This window comes from Exophiala xenobiotica (genome assembly GCF_000835505.1).
Source record: "Exophiala xenobiotica strain CBS 118157 unplaced genomic scaffold supercont1.4, whole genome shotgun sequence".
Classification (NCBI taxonomy): Eukaryota; Fungi; Ascomycota; class Eurotiomycetes; order Chaetothyriales; family Herpotrichiellaceae; genus Exophiala; species Exophiala xenobiotica.
Window position 1 is genome coordinate 1,036,640 of NW_013562491.1, and position 18,995 is coordinate 1,055,634.

At 51.2% G+C, this 18,995-nt stretch overlaps 3 protein-coding genes across 5 annotated transcripts; 2 read left to right on the plus strand and 1 right to left on the minus strand.

Moving 5' to 3' along the window:
* The first annotated feature begins 39 nt into the window (after window positions 1-39).
* Window positions 40-3,547, plus strand: PV05_06556. Of its 3 annotated transcripts, XM_013459308.1 has the most exons (7): window positions 40-252; window positions 306-602; window positions 698-2,038; window positions 2,088-2,258; window positions 2,304-2,431; window positions 2,481-2,784; window positions 2,889-3,547. In XM_013459308.1, exons 2-7 carry the CDS (start codon window positions 579-581, stop codon window positions 2,889-2,891), a joined length of 1,971 nt encoding a protein of 656 aa, XP_013314762.1. In that variant the 5' UTR covers window positions 40-252; window positions 306-578; the 3' UTR covers window positions 2,892-3,547. The 3 variants fall into 3 exon arrangements, with proteins under 3 accessions (XP_013314762.1, XP_013314761.1, XP_013314763.1); XM_013459307.1 differs by having other exon boundaries at window positions 2,088-2,431; XM_013459309.1 differs by having other exon boundaries at window positions 2,481-3,547.
* Window positions 3,548-3,786: 239 nt separating this feature from the next.
* Window positions 3,787-16,049, plus strand: PV05_06557 (uncharacterized protein). The gene is made up of 2 exons (XM_013459310.1): window positions 3,787-4,146; window positions 4,209-16,049. Exons 1-2 carry the CDS (start codon window positions 4,077-4,079, stop codon window positions 15,578-15,580), a joined length of 11,442 nt encoding a protein of 3,813 aa, XP_013314764.1. The 5' UTR covers window positions 3,787-4,076; the 3' UTR covers window positions 15,581-16,049.
* A 75-nt stretch (window positions 16,050-16,124) lies between these two features.
* Window positions 16,125-18,978, minus strand: PV05_06558 (uncharacterized protein). The gene is made up of 2 exons (XM_013459311.1): window positions 18,742-18,978; window positions 16,125-18,689 (listed from the first exon to the last, which is right to left on the minus strand). The coding sequence occupies exons 1-2, from the start codon at window positions 18,836-18,838 to the stop codon at window positions 16,627-16,629; spliced, it is 2,160 nt and encodes a 719-aa protein (XP_013314765.1). The 5' UTR covers window positions 18,839-18,978; the 3' UTR covers window positions 16,125-16,626.
* Window positions 18,979-18,995: the final 17 nt, after the last annotated feature.

An 18,995-nucleotide genomic window follows, 5' to 3' on the forward strand; every position in this document is an offset into this window, starting at 1 on the left:
TAGATTAGAAGCCTGCGACGAAAGCCACCCCACCGATCAAGCCAGCCTGCGCACCCCGAACTGGCACTCAATGGATCATTCATCTTGAACTCGCCAAACAGCCATTTCCTGCCGCAACAAAGTCGGATCTTCAATGGACGTTTGAGTATCTGCATTCATCAGCCCTGCCTAAATCTGCCTCACCCGGTTCTGAAACATAAGCTTGATCGTCATCGACTCGGACACACCTTACCTCGACAACAGACTCTTGTTGTACGTTCGCCCAAACACATCTGCACCTAGCTAATCCCACTCCACCTACACAGTCCGCCAGTGTTGTCATTCGACCTTGTTGGCTTGTTACATCGCTTCTCGACAACGATGATTTGACAAAACCGCTCTACGACGCATTCCCACGCTACCGAGCTGTTCTCCTCTCGATCCCCCGTGCCTATTGTACCAGGTATCCTTCAGTCTGCTAGCCTCATACGGATGAAACAGTAACAACGAGCTCCTTTCGTGTCAAAGAGGTGGCGCAACCCTTGCGACATTTGTCTTGACGACCGTCGAGTGACTAGTGCTGGGACACTACAGGCAAGATGAAAGGCTTCAGGCAAAGAGTGGTATGTGTGACCTGTGCTTGTTCTTTGCAGACTGCCTCCAGACCCTACGGACTACCCTCCTCCCCACTCGAGTGCTCCAGCTCACTGATATCCAGCACGAGCAGTTGTCAAGAGCAAAAGACTCGAACAAATCCTCCAAGAAGAAGGATTCGGCTTCAGGCACAGCCTCTCCCCTCTCATCCTCCACGACCCTTAGCGGCGCTGACTCCCGGTCTCCTAACGCGTCCAACGCGGCTACACCCAACTCGTCCTCTACCAATGTCAACGACATCCGAGCTAAAGGATCCAATAATGAGAGCGGTCCGACCACTCACGGCAATGCAGTTCATCACGGTGGGCAAACCCCAGGTTCAGGAGCTGGAGGTCAGCACTTCATTCCACAAGGCTCAGGCCACGGACCTGGCGGTGCAGGGACGCCTGGCCGTCCAGCGGGTCACATGGCGCCGAGTGTAATAATAAGCCCCAGCGCTCCTCATATTCCAGGACCTGGTGCTACCGAGACAATGCCTCATGACCTCGCGCCGCCCAAGGCAGGCCAGAAATCATTGCTGTTCGACCGGCTGCAAACCACTCCCAAAGATGTTCCCGAAGGCGTGCGAACTCCGAAAAGACAGCATTCATCCCGCTTCGACGTGTCGGATCAGAGAGCACGCGACCTTGAAAAACTTCCCGGCTTCCACGAGGTGCCCCCGAATCGAAGACAAGAGCTCTTCATGCAAAAGATTGATCAGTGCAATATTATATTTGATTTCAATGATCAAACGGCAGACATGAAATCAAAGGAAATCAAACGACTGGCCCTCCACGAGTTGCTGGATTATGTCGCGAACAACAGATCGGTAATTACAGAGCCAATGTATCCTAAAGTCGTCGAAATGTTCAGTAAGAACCTTTTCCGACCGGTTCCACCACCAGTCAACCCACAAGGAGAGGCATTCGACCCAGAAGAGGACGAGCCTGTCCTTGAGGTGGCATGGCCGCATATCCAGGTCGTCTACGAGTTCTTCCTGCGCTTCATTGAAAGCCAAGATTTCAACACGAATATCGCCAAAGCGTATATTGACCATCATTTCGTCCTCCAATTACTCGAACTTTTTGACTCAGAGGATCCTCGGGAAAGAGATTTCCTCAAGACCACGTTACATCGCATTTACGGCAAATTTCTGAACCTCCGGTCATACATCAGGAGGTCCATTAACAATGTCTTCTTCCAGTTCACATATGAGACAGAGAGGTTCAATGGCATCGCGGAACTACTTGAGATCCTGGGGTCCATCATCAACGGATTTGCGCTACCCCTCAAAGAAGAGCACAAGCTCTTCCTGACCAGGGTGCTGATCCCCCTGCACAAGGTGAAGAGCCTAAGCATGTATCATCCGCAGTTGGCCTACTGCATCGTCCAATTTTTGGAAAAGGACGCAGGGTTAACTGAAGAGGTATGAACCGCTGCCCGATTTCACGCCCGCCTTACTGATCATTTCGCAGGTTGTTCTCGGTCTGCTTCGATACTGGCCCAAGACCAATAGCACCAAAGAGGTCATGTTCTTAAACGAAGTCGAGGATATCTTTGAGGTCATGGATCCGCAGGAGTTCGCCAAAGTACAAGAGCCACTATTCAACCAATTAGCCAAATCAGTGGCCAGTCCCCACTTTCAAGTATGACCACAAGGGGCCAGGTGAACGATCGCTGACAGCCTCCAGGTGGCGGAACGTGCACTTTACTTCTGGAACAATGAGTACTTTTGCAATCTTGTCAGCGACAATGTCGAGACTATCCTGCCCATCATGTTCGCGCCTCTTTACGAGAATTCCAAAGGGCACTGGAATCGGTAGGTCCTAATGAGTGTGCGCCCTACCGGCTCTTCTGACGGGGCATAGGACAATTCACGGCATGGTCTACAACGCCATGAAGTTATTCATGGAGATCAATCCACAATTGTTTGATGAGTGCTCCCACGACTACAATGAGATGCAGAACACCGCAGGCGACCGCGAGAAAGCCCGTCAAGCCAAGTGGGAGAAACTCACCGAACAAGCGAACAAGATGAAAGCTGGATTGGGACAACCGCTTTCAGCCGCCACTAATGTAGAAGAGGTCGAGACAGACGCGGCACAAGACAATCAAGAGAGGCTTGATGCTCTCAAGTTGCACGATGAAACGTCAGCAACAAAACCAACATCGGTACGTGGGACATGTTTGTGACGAGTGGAAAGCATGGCGGCCTGTTTCTTCCTAGCCTCTTCGACTATCCTTCCATTTGCTAAGACATTACCATATTATTATAGTGACCTTGGATGGCTGTTTCTGACAAGCATTCGAAATAACCAGAGACGCCGAGCCGACTCACAGGGACAAACAAGGTCTCGAAGGTCTAATAGTGGTTCTGACGGCAAGTCAAAGAGGCATCGTCCCCATTCTGGCGGGTCAATAGATCTGCACTACCGGAAGGTACATCAAGTACCGCGCCATGGGAGCACCATGTCACATTGATACCCAAACGCCTGGGCTGGTTGAGGAGGCTGTGAAGGATCTCATCTGGGGCTTCCAAGATCACCATAAGCAAGCGTTGACCTCACGAATTTTGTGTACGCCGAGCGCATCGACGCCTCGAGGCCTGTCACACTGTCCAATGATGCGGGACTTCCATGTTGGCTTTTGAGGATATTGGTTGAAAAATAATTAGAGTACGAGGCTTGCAGATGTCTGCCTCTGGAATGAAGATACGAGCAACGCAGTCAAAGGCGTTTGAGGACACTACATCCTGGACGATGTGAGTGGTGTTTGAGGGAATGGAGAGTCTTCTTCAACTACCAGTCGCCATTGTTCATAAACTTGAATCCCCGTGCTTCAGCATCATCACAACAAAGGTGCTTCGACATTCTGTTTTCTCAGGAAGCCACCGGTCTTCCCAAGGGGATTGCAGCTTCGATATCTCATGTCTGACAAACATAATTTGGTGTTGCTCGTGGTAACCTCCGCAATCCTAGTGGCTGTTCCCCAGAACTGAACTGTCAGACCGCTCAGTTTTGAGTGGAGCAACAGACTAGGTGAGTGGCTGTGAGTGGCCCAAACTGACTGACTAATCAACGAGCTATTCCCATCAGGCTATAGCGTCATTTGGATTTGGCTCGCGACTCTCCCGCATTCGCGATGCGTCTCTTCTTCGTCTCCAACTCTGCAAAAGTCCAGATATCATCCCAAGGGCTCTTTGCAGGCCACCAGGGCAGGTCAACGACTTCACCCATTTTTCTATTGTATTGAATGAGGACTAGGCGGGGGCTGGTTCATCTAATACTAATCTGCAACTTTAACCTCTTCTAAACCCTCACTACACGACCATCCGCACTCTTTCTACTTACGCACCTTCAAATGGGTCTTTTGAGCCTTGAGCCCTTATGAAGACGCCCCGGGGCTCTGGCGCAGTCCGTCATCTATCGCTCAACTACCTGGTGTAGTCAGGGCAATAATCGAGGATGTCGTCCACCATGGACTCCTCCCAAAAGATTGATGCCTATGCCGCTAGGCTCACAGATCCAAAGACTGGCAAGTCCTTTCATGGCACGCAGCCTCGCATAGACCTTTACTGACTGATACTCACCCAATAGACACGCGGACGAAGGCAAATGTAGCCACCGATCTACGTGACTCGATCGAGAACCTATGTTCACCGTCAGCGACATACTCCAAGTTCCTGGCAAAACTATGGCCGGTCTTCAAGAAGATCTTGGAAGGCAAACCAGATTTTAGTCCCGCTTCCTTCGAGCATGTACTCCGAAATCAGATACTTGAGATCCTCCACAGATTACAGCATGCACCGCCCGAGCTCGAACCTTATGCGCTAGACATGGTAGAGACATTGATGGAGCTGGTGCGGGTGGAAAATGAGGACAATGCGGTGCTCTGTTTGAAGACCATCATGGATCTGGAGCGACATCAGCCAACGGCTACAGCGTCTAAGGTTCAGCCCTTCCTGGATCTCATTCAAGAGATGTTCGAGATGATGGAGCAGGTAGTCCGCGACACTTTTGACTCGCCTACGCCTCATTCCCAAGGGTCTTCATCAACGCCCAATCCACCCGGTCAGAATCTGCAGTCCCCTAGGCCTGGATCACCAGCGACGACCGTGTCGGACCCTGGAAACGAGAAAAAGGATCACCACCCTCTGGCCAAGGGCATGCAGTCATTCAAAGTCTTGTCGGAATGTCCCATAATCGTGGTGTCAATCTTCCAAGCGCATCGAAGTTCGGTCGCGGCCAATGTTAAGAAGTTTGTGCCGTCCATAAAAGGGATACTCTTATTGCAGGCGAAGGCACAAGAAAAGGCACACGCTGACGCGGCCGCGAACAAAACAATCTTCACTGGGGTCAGCAAAGAGATCAAGAACCGCGCGGCTTTTGGAGACTTCATTACTGCGCAGGTCAAAACCATGAGTTTTCTGGCATATCTACTCAGAGTGTATGCAAACCAGCTGACGGATTTTCTGCCCACTCTTCCGAGCGTAGTGGTCCGGCTGCTCAAGGACTGTCCGCGCGAGAAATCGGGTGCACGGAAGGAATTACTGGTCGCTATCCGTCACATCATCAACTTCAACTATCGGAAAATCTTCCTGAACAAGATCGATGAGTTGCTGGATGAACGTATCCTGATTGGGGATGGCCTCACTGTGTACGAGACGATGCGGCCTCTGGCATATAGCATGCTTGCAGATCTGATCCATCATGTTCGGGATTCATTGGATCGGAATCAGATTCGACGCACCATCGAAGTCTACACGAAGAATCTTCATGACAATTTCCCCGGTACGAGTTTCCAGACGATGAGCGCCAAGTTGCTCCTCAATATGGCGGAGAGCATCACCAAGTTAGAGGACAAGGAAGATGCGAGGTACTTTTTGATCATGATCCTCGACGCGATCGGGGACAAGTTTGCCGCGATGAACTATCAGTACAGCAACGCCGTCAAATTGAGCAAGCAATACGGCGACAAGTCCACGGAATCCCAGGCGGAGGCTTACATGGACGACAAGGACGAAATTCCCGATTGGGACGAAGTCGACATCTTCTACGCGACACCTATCAAGACCTCGAATCCGCGCGAGCGGGGGGCAGATCCTGTCAACGACAACAAGTTCTTGTTCAAAAACCTTGTCAACGGTCTTAAGAACATGTTTTATCAGCTCAAAACTTGTAATCCATCTGGTCTCAACGTCGACCAGGCGAGCATACCCATGAACTGGGCCGAAGTCTCCTTCGGCTATAACGCGGAAGAAACACGCGTGGTCACCAAGCTTTTCCACGAAGGCGCTCGAGTCTTTCGCTACTACAGTGCCGAAACTCCAACGCCTGACCCACCCTATTCTTCTCCTGTCGATTTCATGGCAAGTCATTCTATGGCACAGATGACTCGTGAGGAGAAAGAGTTGCTGGAGAGCTTTGGGACTGTGTTCCACTGCATTGACCCTGCCACGTTCCATGAAGTGTTTCAAGCCGAGATCCCCTATCTGCACGAATTGATGTTCGAACATACGGCGCTACTCCATCTACCCCAGTTTTTCCTCGCCAGCGAAGCAACGTCGCCTGCATTTGCCGGTATGGTTCTCCACTACTTGATGAACAAGCTACCAGAAGTTGGATCCTCCGACATTGTACGTTCGTCCATATTACTGAGGATGTTCAAGCTGTCGTTCATGGCAGTCACGCTCTTCTCTGCACATAACGAGCAAGTCTTGCTGCCTCACATCACCAAAATCATAACGCAGTGTGTACAACTGTCTGTGACCGCCGAAAAGCCGATACATTACTTTATTCTGCTCCGCTCGCTCTTCAGGAGTATCGGTGGTGGTCGCTTTGAATTGCTCTACAAGGAGATTCTTCCCCTACTGGAAATGCTGCTGGAAACGTTCAACCATCTCCTGCAGGGTGCAAGAGACCCTCATGACAGAGACCTCTACGTGGAGCTGACGTTGACCGTCCCAGCTCGGCTAAGTCACTTGCTTCCGCACCTGAGCCACTTGATGAGGCCCCTAGTGGTAGCTCTTCGCGCAGGACCCGATCTTGTCGGCCAGGGACTGCGAACTCTCGAGCTCTGCGTTGATAATCTTACTGCAGACTACCTCGACCCCATAATGGCGCCTATCATGGATGAATTGATGAGCGCGTTGTTCGAGCATCTCAAGCCGCAACCCTATCAGCACTTCCATTCTCATACCACAATGAGAATACTTGGAAAACTCGGTGGGCGGAACCGAAAGTTCTTGAATCATCCTCATGAGCTGGCGTTCCGGCGATACACTGACGACGAGCCCAGTTTTGATATCAGACTTGTCGAAACCAGCCGCGATCGAGCTTTCCCCCTGGATACTGGTGTTGAGCTGGCAATCCGAAGACTGACGGAGGCCGCCAAGAACCCGTCTACAAAATCTCAGGACTTGTATTACAAACAGCAATCGTTCAAGTTGATCAGCAATCAAGTGAAGCTGCTCATTGGTCATAGCCACCTTCCTGATGACTTCGCAGTGCTCCTTCGGCTCCAGGCGAACGACCTGCTCGCACGACGCTTTGCTACCTATGCCAACATGTTAGAGGACAATGAACTGGGCAAGTCAGTGCACAAGCGTCGAGATCAGGAAGAGACTCTGAAGAAGCTGCTCAAGGCCTGTTTTACCGCCACCACGATACCAGATCTAAAATCTCAAGCTGATGCCTTTATTATCAATGTGTCCTGCCACTTTACAATAGTGGAGCTGGGTCAATCTTTGTGTGATGCCGGCCGAAAGACGAAAGAGTTTGAAGTCAACCAAGGCGAAGGTACTGTGAATCTGAGCACTAGGATACTGGCCGATGTCATCTCCCATTGTCTCTCCTCGGATAATATTGTCATTCGGGAAGCTGCAGAGGCCTCTCTTGTTGCCGTTGTCGACACTGCTCGCACTATCTTCGGTAATGATGAGAAAGCTGCCCGGCTGCCATTCTTCTCTCACCTGATCTCCGTATTTTGTCACCGCTGCCGTGAAGTGGAATGGTTCACCAAAGCGGGTGCCACTTTCGGTATTCAACTCATGATCACAAAATTGGTGTCGGGCAATACCTTTCTGCACAGCAAGCAGCTCGAGATCATCAAGGCACTGTTGTTTGTCATCAAAGACACGCCACAGGAATTTCCGGCAAGTACACGAATCACGGCGCAAGAAACTCTCGAGTTCATTCTGCGTAAGGTCTGCGCTGGGCAGACTCGAGAAATGCTTGTGAACGAGAAAAGCACCATTCATGCTCTGTCTGTGACGTTTAGTGCCGAGCTCTCACACATGAATAAACATGCTCGCGAAACTGCGCAACGAGCATTTGCGACCATGGCAGAAGTGGTGGGCGTGGAGGTGCACGAACTGATTGCTCCTGTCAAGGAGAGACTTCTGCAACCTATCTTCAACAAGCCCTTGAGAGCGCTGCCCTTCTTGTCACAAACCGGATTCATCGATGCCATAACCTATTGTTTGGGGCTTGGGCACGATTTTGTCCCTTTGAATGACCAACTGAATCGCTTAATGATGGAATCTCTGGCGCTTGCGGATGCTGATGCTGAGATTTTGCATCCTAAGCCGGATGAGTACAACAATGCTCAACTCATAGTTAATTTGCGTGTCTCCTGCCTCAGACTCTTGTCGCTGGCTATGAGCCTGCCTGACTTTGCGACTGGGCCGCAGAACACGAGCCGGGCTCGGATCATCACCGTCTTCTTCAAGCTTCTGTACTCCAAGTCTCCTGAAATTATCGAGGCCGCCAACGCAGGTTTGGAGAAAGTCCTCGTGCAGACTGCGAAGCTGCCCAAAGATCTCCTACAGAATGGCCTGAGACCGATCTTGATGAATCTGCAGGACTCGAAGCGACTGACCGTCGCTGGTCTAGAAGGCCTTGCTCGATTGTTGACATTGTTGACCAACTATTTTAAAGTCGAGATAGGGGCCCGGCTCCTTGAGCATATGAAGGTCATCGCAGACGAGCAGCTTCTTCAGAAGGTATCGTTTGGGCTTATTGAACAGAACCCACAGATGAAGATTGTGACCGCGATATTCAATATTTTCCATCTCCTTCCCTCGGCAGCGACAAGCTTCATGGCGGATCTCGTGGACAGTGTCCTTGACCTCGAGTCGAAGTTGCGCCGGACAGTTGCCAGTCCGTTCCGCCACCCGTTGATCCTTTACCTGGACAAATATCCGCAAGACTCATGGACCTTTTTCCAGTCACGCCTGCAAGAGGAGAAGTATGGAAGGTTCTTTGGACAGATCTTGGCTTCTGATTCCAGTTCAAATCTACGCAAGGTTGTCATGAATGACGCCGAAACGCTGAGCAAGGCCGCTTTCGAGGTTGACGAGGATCAGGACAAGAACACGGCAGCCATCAATGGCATTTTCATTGTCCATTCAATATGCTTGTTCGACACCGCTAAAGACTGGCTACGCGGGCAGACTCAGCTGCGAGCCAAGGTCCTGTCAGCTGGCCAAGAGCTTGAGGGGCAGTTGCGAAGAGATACTTTACAACCTTCGCAGCGACTACGGGTCGAACAAACAGGTGATCAGGTGATGGATATTGTGACCCTGTATCTGGAGTCGGCGCCAGAAGATCTCGACTTCATGATGGAAGTCTTCTCGGCTTCGGCCCAAGGAAACATCAAGACACCGCTGACATTGACCAAATATCTCTTCAATTGTATCATCACAGACAATTCGACACAGCAACGGTTCAACATCATTGAGAGGTGTCTAGACGTCTACGCCCAGAGAGCCGGATCTCAGAAAGTCAAGACTTTCCTTCTCCACAATGTGGTCAATCCGATCATGGCGAGAGATGTGCAGAATTCGCGACGCGAGGACAACAAGGCCGGCCCCTTGGGGGACCAGAAATTGTTCAACATGTTTCTGGAGCGCTTGTGGAAACCTGCTGCATCTGAAGCGCCCGACGACTCGTCGCAACCAGGCATCGATCACTCTCGGATGGAGGCACTGCAGCTTTCGGCGTTCATATTGAAGTATCACAAGGACGAAGTTTCTGAAGATCGTAAGGACATCATTAAGTACTCGTGGGGACACATCAAGCTGGAAGATGTTATCAACAAGTATGCGGCTTATGTTCTCATCTGCTACTTCATTCGGTCGTACGACACTCCACCAAAGATCGCTGTGCAGATCTACAATCAACTACTGAAAGCTCACCAGAATGAAGGTAAAGCTCTGGTCACTCAAGCATTGGAAGTTTTAGCCCCGGTGTTGCCTGTCAGAATGGGAGCCAACCTCCCTGGTGACAAGCGATCTCCACATTGGGCTCGCTTACCACGCAAGATCCTTAATGAGGAGACCGGCAACTTGCAACAAGTTCAGAGCATTTTCAACTTCATTGTTCGCCAACCTGACCTCTTCTATGAGTCCCGGGAATACTTCATTCCAACCATCATACAGATGCTCCACAAAATCGCTCCGCCACCGAATCCGTCAAACGAGAACAAGAAACTCGCATTGGCTTTGGTTGCCTTGATCCAACAGTGGGAGACGCGTCGGGTTTCTGCAGTGTCTCCTTCGCAGTCTGCCGCCGAGCTTACCCCTTTGCTCAAACGAGACTCGTCTGGCACTCCTACTCTGGCACCACCATCGACCAAGGAAAAGTCCGAGTACTTGATCCCAGTGGAACTACGTACTCTTGTGGTCAAATACATGATCACTCTCATCACCTCTTTGCCGGAGCGGTACCCGGTGCCCGCGGCAGAGCTGAAAGCCAAGACGATGCAGAAAGCTCAACAGCAGTCCCTATCAAATGATATGTGCAAGAAGGCTGTGCAGCTTCTCCGTGAGCTGCTGGCTCCAAATCTTTGGGCTGACGTCGATGTCGGCCTCTACGAGAAGTTACTCGATCCAATCCTTAGCGGTGACAAGGCGGACAAGGCAGATGAGAAACAATTGACGTGTATGATCAATGCCTTGCAGGTTATGCGCATCTTACTGGGCACCAAATCGGATGAGTGGATAATCAACCACATGGAAAATATCCAAAAGTTGCTCGAGAAGCCCCTGAAGATGGACGACCCAGAGATCCAGGATTGTTTGCACTTTGTCACTGACGACAGCAAGACCTTACCGCTTGTGCGTCGTGTGCTTGAGGCTATCCCTAAGCAAAGAAACGAAGACGAGGACGCGATGGAATTGGATTCGATTCCGTCAGACTTCCCGACTCGTTACTCAAAGGTTCTTATTGGCGAAGGCCTATCGTCAGGCAACTATACATCCGCGATCAACAACTTGTGGACATTATCTATCGTGCGACCTACTGAGGTTGACGATCATATCAACGGAGCGATGAAGGCCTTGCAACAGAAGCTGGCGAAAGACCACATCAATGCCTACGTCATTCCACCAGGACCTCCTCCACAGGGCTGGCGTTTGGGCGAGCCACTTATGGACTCCTACGAGTTTGCCCTTGGCGTGGATCTTATCAAGAAAACAATTGATATCCTCTCTTCACGCATGGGCGAGCTCAATGAACAGCGCCGACCATTCTTGAGCGTGCTTGCTTCACTCGTTGAGAAGTCCTTCAACGTTGAAATGTGCAGCAAGGTTCTAGATATGGTTGAGAAATGGGTTTTCAACTCGACTGAGCCCTGGCCGACTCTTAAAGAGAAGACGGCCGTGCTCCACAAGATGCTCATCTTTGAGAAGTGGCCGAATCAAGCGCTTCTCGAGAGGTTCCTGGAATTGGTAATCAAAATCTACGAGGACCCGACGGTGACAAGAACAGAGTTGACAGTCCGATTGGAGCATGCTTTCCTCATCGGTACGCGTGCCAAAGATGTGGACACACGCAATCGGTTCATGAGTATATTCAACCGCGCCTTGTCTAAAACTGCCAGTTATCGATTGAACTACGTCTTGACTTTGCAGAATTGGGATACTTTGGCCGATTCATTCTGGCTGAAGCAAGCGTCGCACCTCATCATGGGTTCCGTCGAGATGTCCATGCCTGCACGGCTTCACGCTGAGGATGTTCGAGTCTGCCCACTGTCTCAGTTGTTCAGTCCGAACCTCGTCAATCCGGAGCAGGGCCAAGATGACCTGCTCATTGAGGACGGTCTAGAGGCCCTTGTGCTCGCGGAGCGTCGTTTCAACCAAGAGATTCATGATGTCAAAGTACGTGATCTTCTAGATCCTATCACTCAATTGCAACACACAGACGACAGCCTGGCCTACGATGTCTGGGTCAAACTCTTTCCGCTATGTTGGTCAGCTCTGAACAGAGACGAGCGTCTTGATCTCGAAAAGGGAATGGTCACGCTTCTCACGAGGGAGTACCACCAACGACAGCTCAACCTGCGTCCCAATGTTGTGCAAGCCTTACTTGAAGGTGCCGTTCGAGCAAGACCGAGATTCAAGGTCCCACCACACGTTATCAAATTTCTAAGTAGGACGTACGACGCTTGGTACACAGCACTCATTGCGTTGGAAGAGTCAACTGTGGATCCTCTCATCGATACGCCTCAGGTCCGGGAAAGCAACCTTGACGCTTTGGTTGAAGTCTACGCTGGCCTTCAGGAGGACGACCTATTCTATGGCACCTGGAGACGACGATGCAAGTTTATGGAAACAAATGCAGCTTTGTCATATGAACAGCATGGAATGTGGGATAAAGCTCAACAACTTTGGGAAGCAGCGCAAGTCAAAGCGAGGACCGGTGTCGTCCCCTTCTCACAGGGGGAATATTACCTGTGGGAAGATCATTGGATGATCTGCGCTCAGAAGCTTCAGCAATGGGACATACTGGGGGAGTTTGCCAAACACGAAAACTTCAGTGACCTCCTCTTGGAATCAGCGTGGAGAAACTACGAGGCTTGGTCTGGTGACGAGAATCGTAACCAATTGGATTCTATGATCAAGTCTGTCTCAGACGCTCCGACTCCGAGACGAACGTTCTTCCAAGCCTTCATGTCACTTCTGCGATACAACTCCAAGCAGGTGTCCCGCGCCGAGTTCCAGCACGTTTGCGACGAAGCCATTCAATTGTCCCTTCGCAAATGGCACCAGCTCCCAAAAAGGCTAACCAATGCTCATGTGCCTATTCTTCAAAGCTTCCAACAATTGGTAGAATTACATGATGCAAGCGTCATCTGCGACAGCTTGATGTCCACAAATGAGCGAAATCTTGACACCAAGTCTCAGGAAGTTAAGCTCCTTCTGCAAGCCTGGCGAGACCGCCTGCCGAACATCTGGGACGATATCAATGCATGGCAAGACCTCGTGACCTGGCGCCAGCATGTATTCCAGCTGGTCAACTCGACATATCTTCCACTTTTGCCTCAGGGTGGCAACAACGTCGGTAACAATTCTTATGCATTCCGCGGCTACCATGAAACCGCCTGGATCATCAACAAATTCGCACACGTTGCACGAAAGCACCAGATGCCGGATGTCTGCATTAACCAGCTCGGGAAGATCTATACTCTTCCCAACATAGAGATTCAGGAAGCTTTCCTCAAACTCAGAGAGCAGGCAAAGTGCCACTACCAGAACAAGAGCGAGTTGAACAATGGTCTGGACGTCATCAATAACACCAATCTTAACTATTTTGGTGCTCAACAAAAGGCCGAGTTCTATACGCTCAAAGGCATGTTCTTGGCTAAACTACAACACGCGGAGGAGGCGAATGAGGCTTTTGGCGTCGCCTTGTACTACGATCTGCGCTTGCCAAAGGCATGGGCGGAATGGGGTCAATACTCCGATCGAAAATTCAAGGAGAACCCTGCCCTCATTGAGGCTGCCAGCAACGCCGTCAGTTGCTATCTAGAAGCTGCCGGGCTCTACAAGAGTGCCAAATCACGCAAGATGCTCAGCCGAGTCCTGTGGTTGCTCAGCCTTGACGACGAGGAAGGGCATGTCGCCAAAGCGTTCGAGGACTTCAAGGGCGAAACCCCTGTGTGGTACTGGACTACCTTCGTACCGCAACTACTCGGCAGTCTGGAGCACAGAGAAGCGCGTCTCGCGAAGTCGGTGTTGGTGAAGATAGCCAAGGCTTTCCCCCAAGCACTTTTCTATCACTTACGTGCTACCCGAGAAGAGTTCCTGACGAAAAAGAAGCAATTTGAAGCCCAGAAACGTCAACAGAAAGCGGGACAAGACAAAGCTGAGAAGTCAGATGGTGGTTCGCGGCCGGGTACAGCCAACGGCGAGAGTGCAGCTAATGGATCAACATCCCCTAAATTGAAGCAAGAGCCCAATGGGGATGGGCAGGCGAACGCCACGACAAATGGGACCGCCGAAGCCGAGACGAAAGAAGAACCCAAGAAGCCATGGGATCATACAGATGAGATCATGGCAGGCTTGAAGACTGCTTTCCCATTGCTTGCTCTGTCCATGGAAACAATGACCGACCAACTTTCGAAGCACTTCAAATGTCCCCCAGATGAGGATGCGCACCGACTTATCGTTGCGTTGCTGAACGACGGCCTAGCCTACATCAGCAGAGCTCCAATCACCTATACGGAGGGCGCCAAGTTGCCGCCTTCGACTGAGGCGAACATTGCCAGATTCGTGACCTCTGTTCTTCCTGCTCACATTCGGAAGTCTTTCGAAGCCGACTTCGTCCAGACCAAGCCGACGATGTTTGAGTACATTCACAAACTGCGACGATGGAGAGACAAATTTGAACAGAAGCTTGATCATCGTCAACAGTGGGCAGCCCTGGAGTCATACAGCCATCATTTGAGCGAGTTCAAGTTCCTCAAGTTCGATGACTCGGTTGAGGTTCCAGGTCAATACCAGCAACATAAGGACAAGAATACCGACTTCGTCCGTATCGAACGATTTATGCCAACTGTGGAGCTTGTCCGAGGAAACAGCATCTGCCATCGCCGACTTACCATTCGTGGTCATGACGGGTCATTGCATCCATTCGCTGTTCAACACCCCACTGGTGGCAAGGTTCGCCGAGAAGAACGCATCGTGCAGCTGTTCCGCATCTTCAATCAAACCCTAGCCAAGCGCAAGGAGTCTCGTCGTCGCAATCTGTACTTCCACCTACCGATATTTGTGCCTATTGCGCCATATATCCGGCTTGTCCAGGACGACTCTTCTTACGTGACCCTACAGTCAGTCTATGAAGACTATGTTCGTAAAGCCCCTGGCATGTCACGCGATGATCCTATGCTATTCCTTCTCGAAAAATCGCGGACCATCGCAGAGCAGCAGAAGTCTCAGCCACGCACGCCCGATCAATTGGCCGTCATGAAGACTGAGATTTTCAACACCATCCAGGAACGTTGGGTGCCGAACAACCTTGTGCTGCGATACTTCCAGGACATTTACCCCAGCTTCGCGGACTTCTGGCTGTTCCGTCGACAGTTCGCCTACCAGTTTGCGGCGACCACGTTCATGACCTACATCATGCACATGTCTGCGCGGTATCCGATGAAATTCTCCATCTCCCGCTCTACGGGTGACATCTGGGCCAGCGATTTGCTACCTAACCTGAACTCTGCACGTGCATACTTCTTCAACCCCGAAGCCGTGCCGTTCCGTCTGAGCCCCAACATACAAACGCTCATGGGCCCCTTAGCCGTCGAGGGTATATTCACGGCTTCGTTGATGGCGATCGCGAGGTGTCTAGCCGAGCAAGATCAAGGATACGAGATGGAGCAGCAACTCAGCATCTTTGTACGGGACGAGATGTACAATTGGGCGGCTGGCCGGTCTTCGGCGAACAATCCCAACGAAGCGAAGATGGAAGGTCAGCACCTGAGAGAATCGGTCGCGCAGAACGCCGACTTCATTGTTCGTCGGGCTCTTACCTTGGCCAAGACCCAAGGCAGTGTGGGCAGTGCAGGCAGTGAAGGAAGTGGTGTCACGGGCGTTTTGCCTGCTTGTCAGAATGTGGTGGACCTGGTGAGTCGGGCTACGGACCCGATGAAATTGAGTGCCATGGATGGATTGTGGATGCCCTGGCTCTGAGAGAGAGAGCACATCTTGCAAGATGTTGGCTTGATGAGACTGAGGTTCGAAGGCGTTAAACGTGCCTGGCTGGGCAGAGATGATGACTGTGAATGTGCTATGACCGGCGTCGAGGCCAACGGAGTCTTGGGCCATTGGGCAGGGCAATTGGATTTACTCGAATGGCAGCAGGCACAGGAGGTGCTGTTGCCTTTCTTTTCACCTTTTTTCCCTTATTTTTCTTGTGCTATGAGATGTCGAGGTCGTTGACGAATTTTGCTGCCATCAGGGCAATGGCATCTGTACGAAAAAAGTTCTGCCGGTCTATTATTGCACGGGAGGCATGTCCTCGATCGGCGTGGATATGGCCAGCGTTTGTTTGCCTGCCCGTCTGGGCCGTCTCGGTATTCTTAATAGGGAATTGAATTGCACTTGACGTTCTGTACGATTTGCGAGGTCGGAGGTTTCTAAGTTGGTTCTCGCTTCAATACTAGTATTTGTGCTGTTGAAGAGTGCTAGTACCTCTACCTCAAAATGCATAATTACAAAGCTCGTAAGTCGCCAACATACGCCTAGAGGAAGTTGAACACGCTCAACACGAATGAACTATGCATTATCACTACAATCGTACTGCATTGTCGGCGCCCTGGCTTGACGGGAGCCATCCTTTGCCAATCCAGCACCTCAGAGAGATGGTGACCATCCCGACTCACCATCATCAGCATCGTCAAATCGGCTCGCCTGCAGCTAAGCCGGCTCGTCAGCTTCATTATTTCCAACACAGTGTGGCGTCAAACAACGCTATTCAATGAGTTATAGGCCTTTGACCTCATATAGGCTATCCAAGATTGTCGTCCCCAGAAGACGAAATCCAGGTCCGCCAACAATCAGTGAGCATCAACTTATGACAACCTTCATTTGCGAGAATCACTCTTGGCCCGCGTGCTGCCTCGGGTTGATCACAGCCAACACAACTGCTAGGTTCTTCTTGGACCAAGAATGACCCATCCGCCATGGTGCAACACATTTGTATGAAGACCGCTCGTCGGCGCGCCGTGGGGGTGGCATCATCTCATAGCTCCTAGAGCTGCATCAAGGATATCATCAGCATCACCATCCAGACGTCGCTCGAGCAAGCGCTCGTTGCTAGGCTGATTCATGGTGGTGTTGGACCTGCCAGAGACAGCTTCCTTGCCTTTGCGCTTCGATCTGACACCGCCGGTGATCGCCATCATAGCTTCTCGCGGCATGGCAGGCTCTTGCCCGTCGAGGTCCATATCTTCTTCAAGAGCCCAATACTCCATTGCACGAGTAAGAAGCGTCCCTGCCACGCCCCCACCTCCAGCATCTCCACCAAGGACTCGGACAGCTTCGTGCAGAGCCATGACAGCATCCCTGGTCCGGCCACCCATGCTGAGGAGAACCAAACCCCGACTGGTATGGATGCTCCCAATCAAATTCCGCTCGTCGTAACCGCTGGCAGCACCACTGGGGCTGACACCCGCGCTTGTGCTGTTCAGACTGAGGTTAGCGAAAGCTGCCATACCACGACCTGGCTCGAAGGCGGAAGCCGGCGCAGATCCTCCTGTCGCAGTGCGCAAGCACTCGTCAAACTCGGCAAGTGATTCTTCAAACCGGCCTAATCGTCGCAGAGAATGTGCCAAGTTTGCTCTCGTAGCAACCCAAGCAGTCATATTGCATCCCAACTCCGCAGCTAGCTCCAAAGCTTTGTGAAACAGTTTCGCCGCCGCTGGCAGATTGGATTGATGATACAATATGACGCCTATCTCGTTGAGCACCAAAGGATCACCACCGAGGTTGCTGTTGTTGAAGATTTTGTTCCCAAAATCCTCCTCTGTACCGCTTTTGATCGCACCACTGCTCTTTTCGAATGCTGCCAGGCAGTACTCCCAAGCAAGCTGCATGTTGTTCAGAGCCAGATGCTGCATACCGAGAAAAAGCTGGGGAAGGTGGCTGCCCTGAAATAGTCTTGCAGCAGTAGAATAAGCGGCTATAGCCTGATCATGTTCTCCTTCTGCAGCAAAGGTATGTGCAAACCCGATCCAGGCAGGGGCGGAATGAGGATCCATCAAAGATGCTTTCGAAAAGAATCGTCGAGCCTCCGCTATACGGAAAGTAGACAGATAATAGGTGCCGATGGCGAGATAGGTGTAGGATTCGTGAGGCGCGTGAGTCGACAAGGTGTGGGAGAGATGAAACAATGTGTTGTGGGATCCGGTCTCAAACAGAAGGGCAAGATGCAGTGGATACAGTCGTGGACTATGACCGAGGGAGGCATTGGTACTGGAAGATGAGCCGTCGAGTGAGCTGTTGGGGTTGGCTTGAGAATTGAGAATGCTTGTCGTAATTGCAAGTGCTTCATAGAATCGGCATTGCGTGTAAAGCGTCTCGGCTCGAGTAAGCAGTAGGTCTGGATTGGAAGCCAAGTTGTAATGGGTAGACAGCGTCTCGGTGGCGTTTGCCAGCGTTGCAGGTGACGAGTATTTCGACAGTCGAGTCGTGTACAGCAGCTTGATGAAGTGTGCGGCTTCCTGGGCCAAGGAGGCATCGTCGATACGGATCGAGTCGAAATCCAACTCTTCCAAGAATGCTAACTCTTCCGCTGGAGACATCATCGAGTTCTTCATAAGCTGGTCAAAGGCCTCGAAGCACTGGACATCGATTCGTACCGCATCCTTGTAACACTCTCTTGCCCTGTCAAAGGCGTTCCTCTTTGCGAAACACAGGCCCCGAAGGTGGCACATGCCTGCCTGGAACTTGAGTTCTTTCTCGGAATCTCTGTCCCGTTCGCGTTCTTCACTGAGTTCTATCCGATCTCTTGGAGCCCTGCCACCTCTGTGCGTGACATTTCTCTGAACATGGCCATTGATGTGTGCCAATTTTCTGCGAGCATTGTGAGACGTTGTGATCAGGTGTGTAGGATTGTCCTCTCCCAGAATGGCAAGGGCTTGATCATATCGGCCTTGTTTGATGTAGCAGTGGGCTGCCAAGTAGCGGCATGACAGGCTTCGACTGACCAGATCTTTTCTTGAGAGCAGGGCAAGGGCACGAGTGAAGTTGTTGTTTCCAAAGTGAACCTGGGCCAGCCAGAATGCGTCCGAATCGTTATCTTGCAGGCAATTAGATTCGAGCCCAAGAACCGATCTTGAACACTCACATACTCGTCAAGGCAAGAACTTTGTCTCCGATATAGATGGCGGCATCGTTTTGGCCCTTGTTCAGGGCGTCTTGTCTCCATGTGCGCAGGTATTTATCCATGGCTGTTGCGCGGTGTTGGAAGGTGACCCATGGGCGAGAGGAAAAGTGTCCAGTCACCTGAGAGGATGTGATGAAGGCATACCAGGACGAGAAGGTGTGAGAAGCACGCTGTAGAGCAAAGGTAAACTCCTCGTGGCCATTATTGACATGGACAAAA

Bases quoted from the DNA above. Each gene is read 5' to 3' on its own strand.
- PV05_06558 (XM_013459311.1), bottom strand. From the start codon at position 18,838: ATGGATAAATACCTGCGCACATGGAGACAAGACGCCCTGAACAAGGGC. The intron at 18,690-18,741 runs GTATGTGAGTGT...ATTGCCTGCAAG, and splicing joins CAAAGTTCTTGCCTTGACGA to ATAACGATTCGGACGCATTC.
- PV05_06556 (XM_013459309.1), top strand. From the start codon at position 579: ATGAAAGGCTTCAGGCAAAGAGTG. The intron at 2,259-2,303 runs GTATGACCACAA...GACAGCCTCCAG, and splicing joins TGGCCAGTCCCCACTTTCAA to GTGGCGGAACGTGCACTTTA. The intron at 2,432-2,480 runs GTAGGTCCTAAT...GACGGGGCATAG, and splicing joins TCCAAAGGGCACTGGAATCG to GACAATTCACGGCATGGTCT.
- PV05_06557 (XM_013459310.1), top strand. From the start codon at position 4,077: ATGTCGTCCACCATGGACTCCTCCCAAAAGATTGATGCCTATGCCGCT. The intron at 4,147-4,208 runs GCAAGTCCTTTC...CTCACCCAATAG, and splicing joins GCTCACAGATCCAAAGACTG to ACACGCGGACGAAGGCAAAT.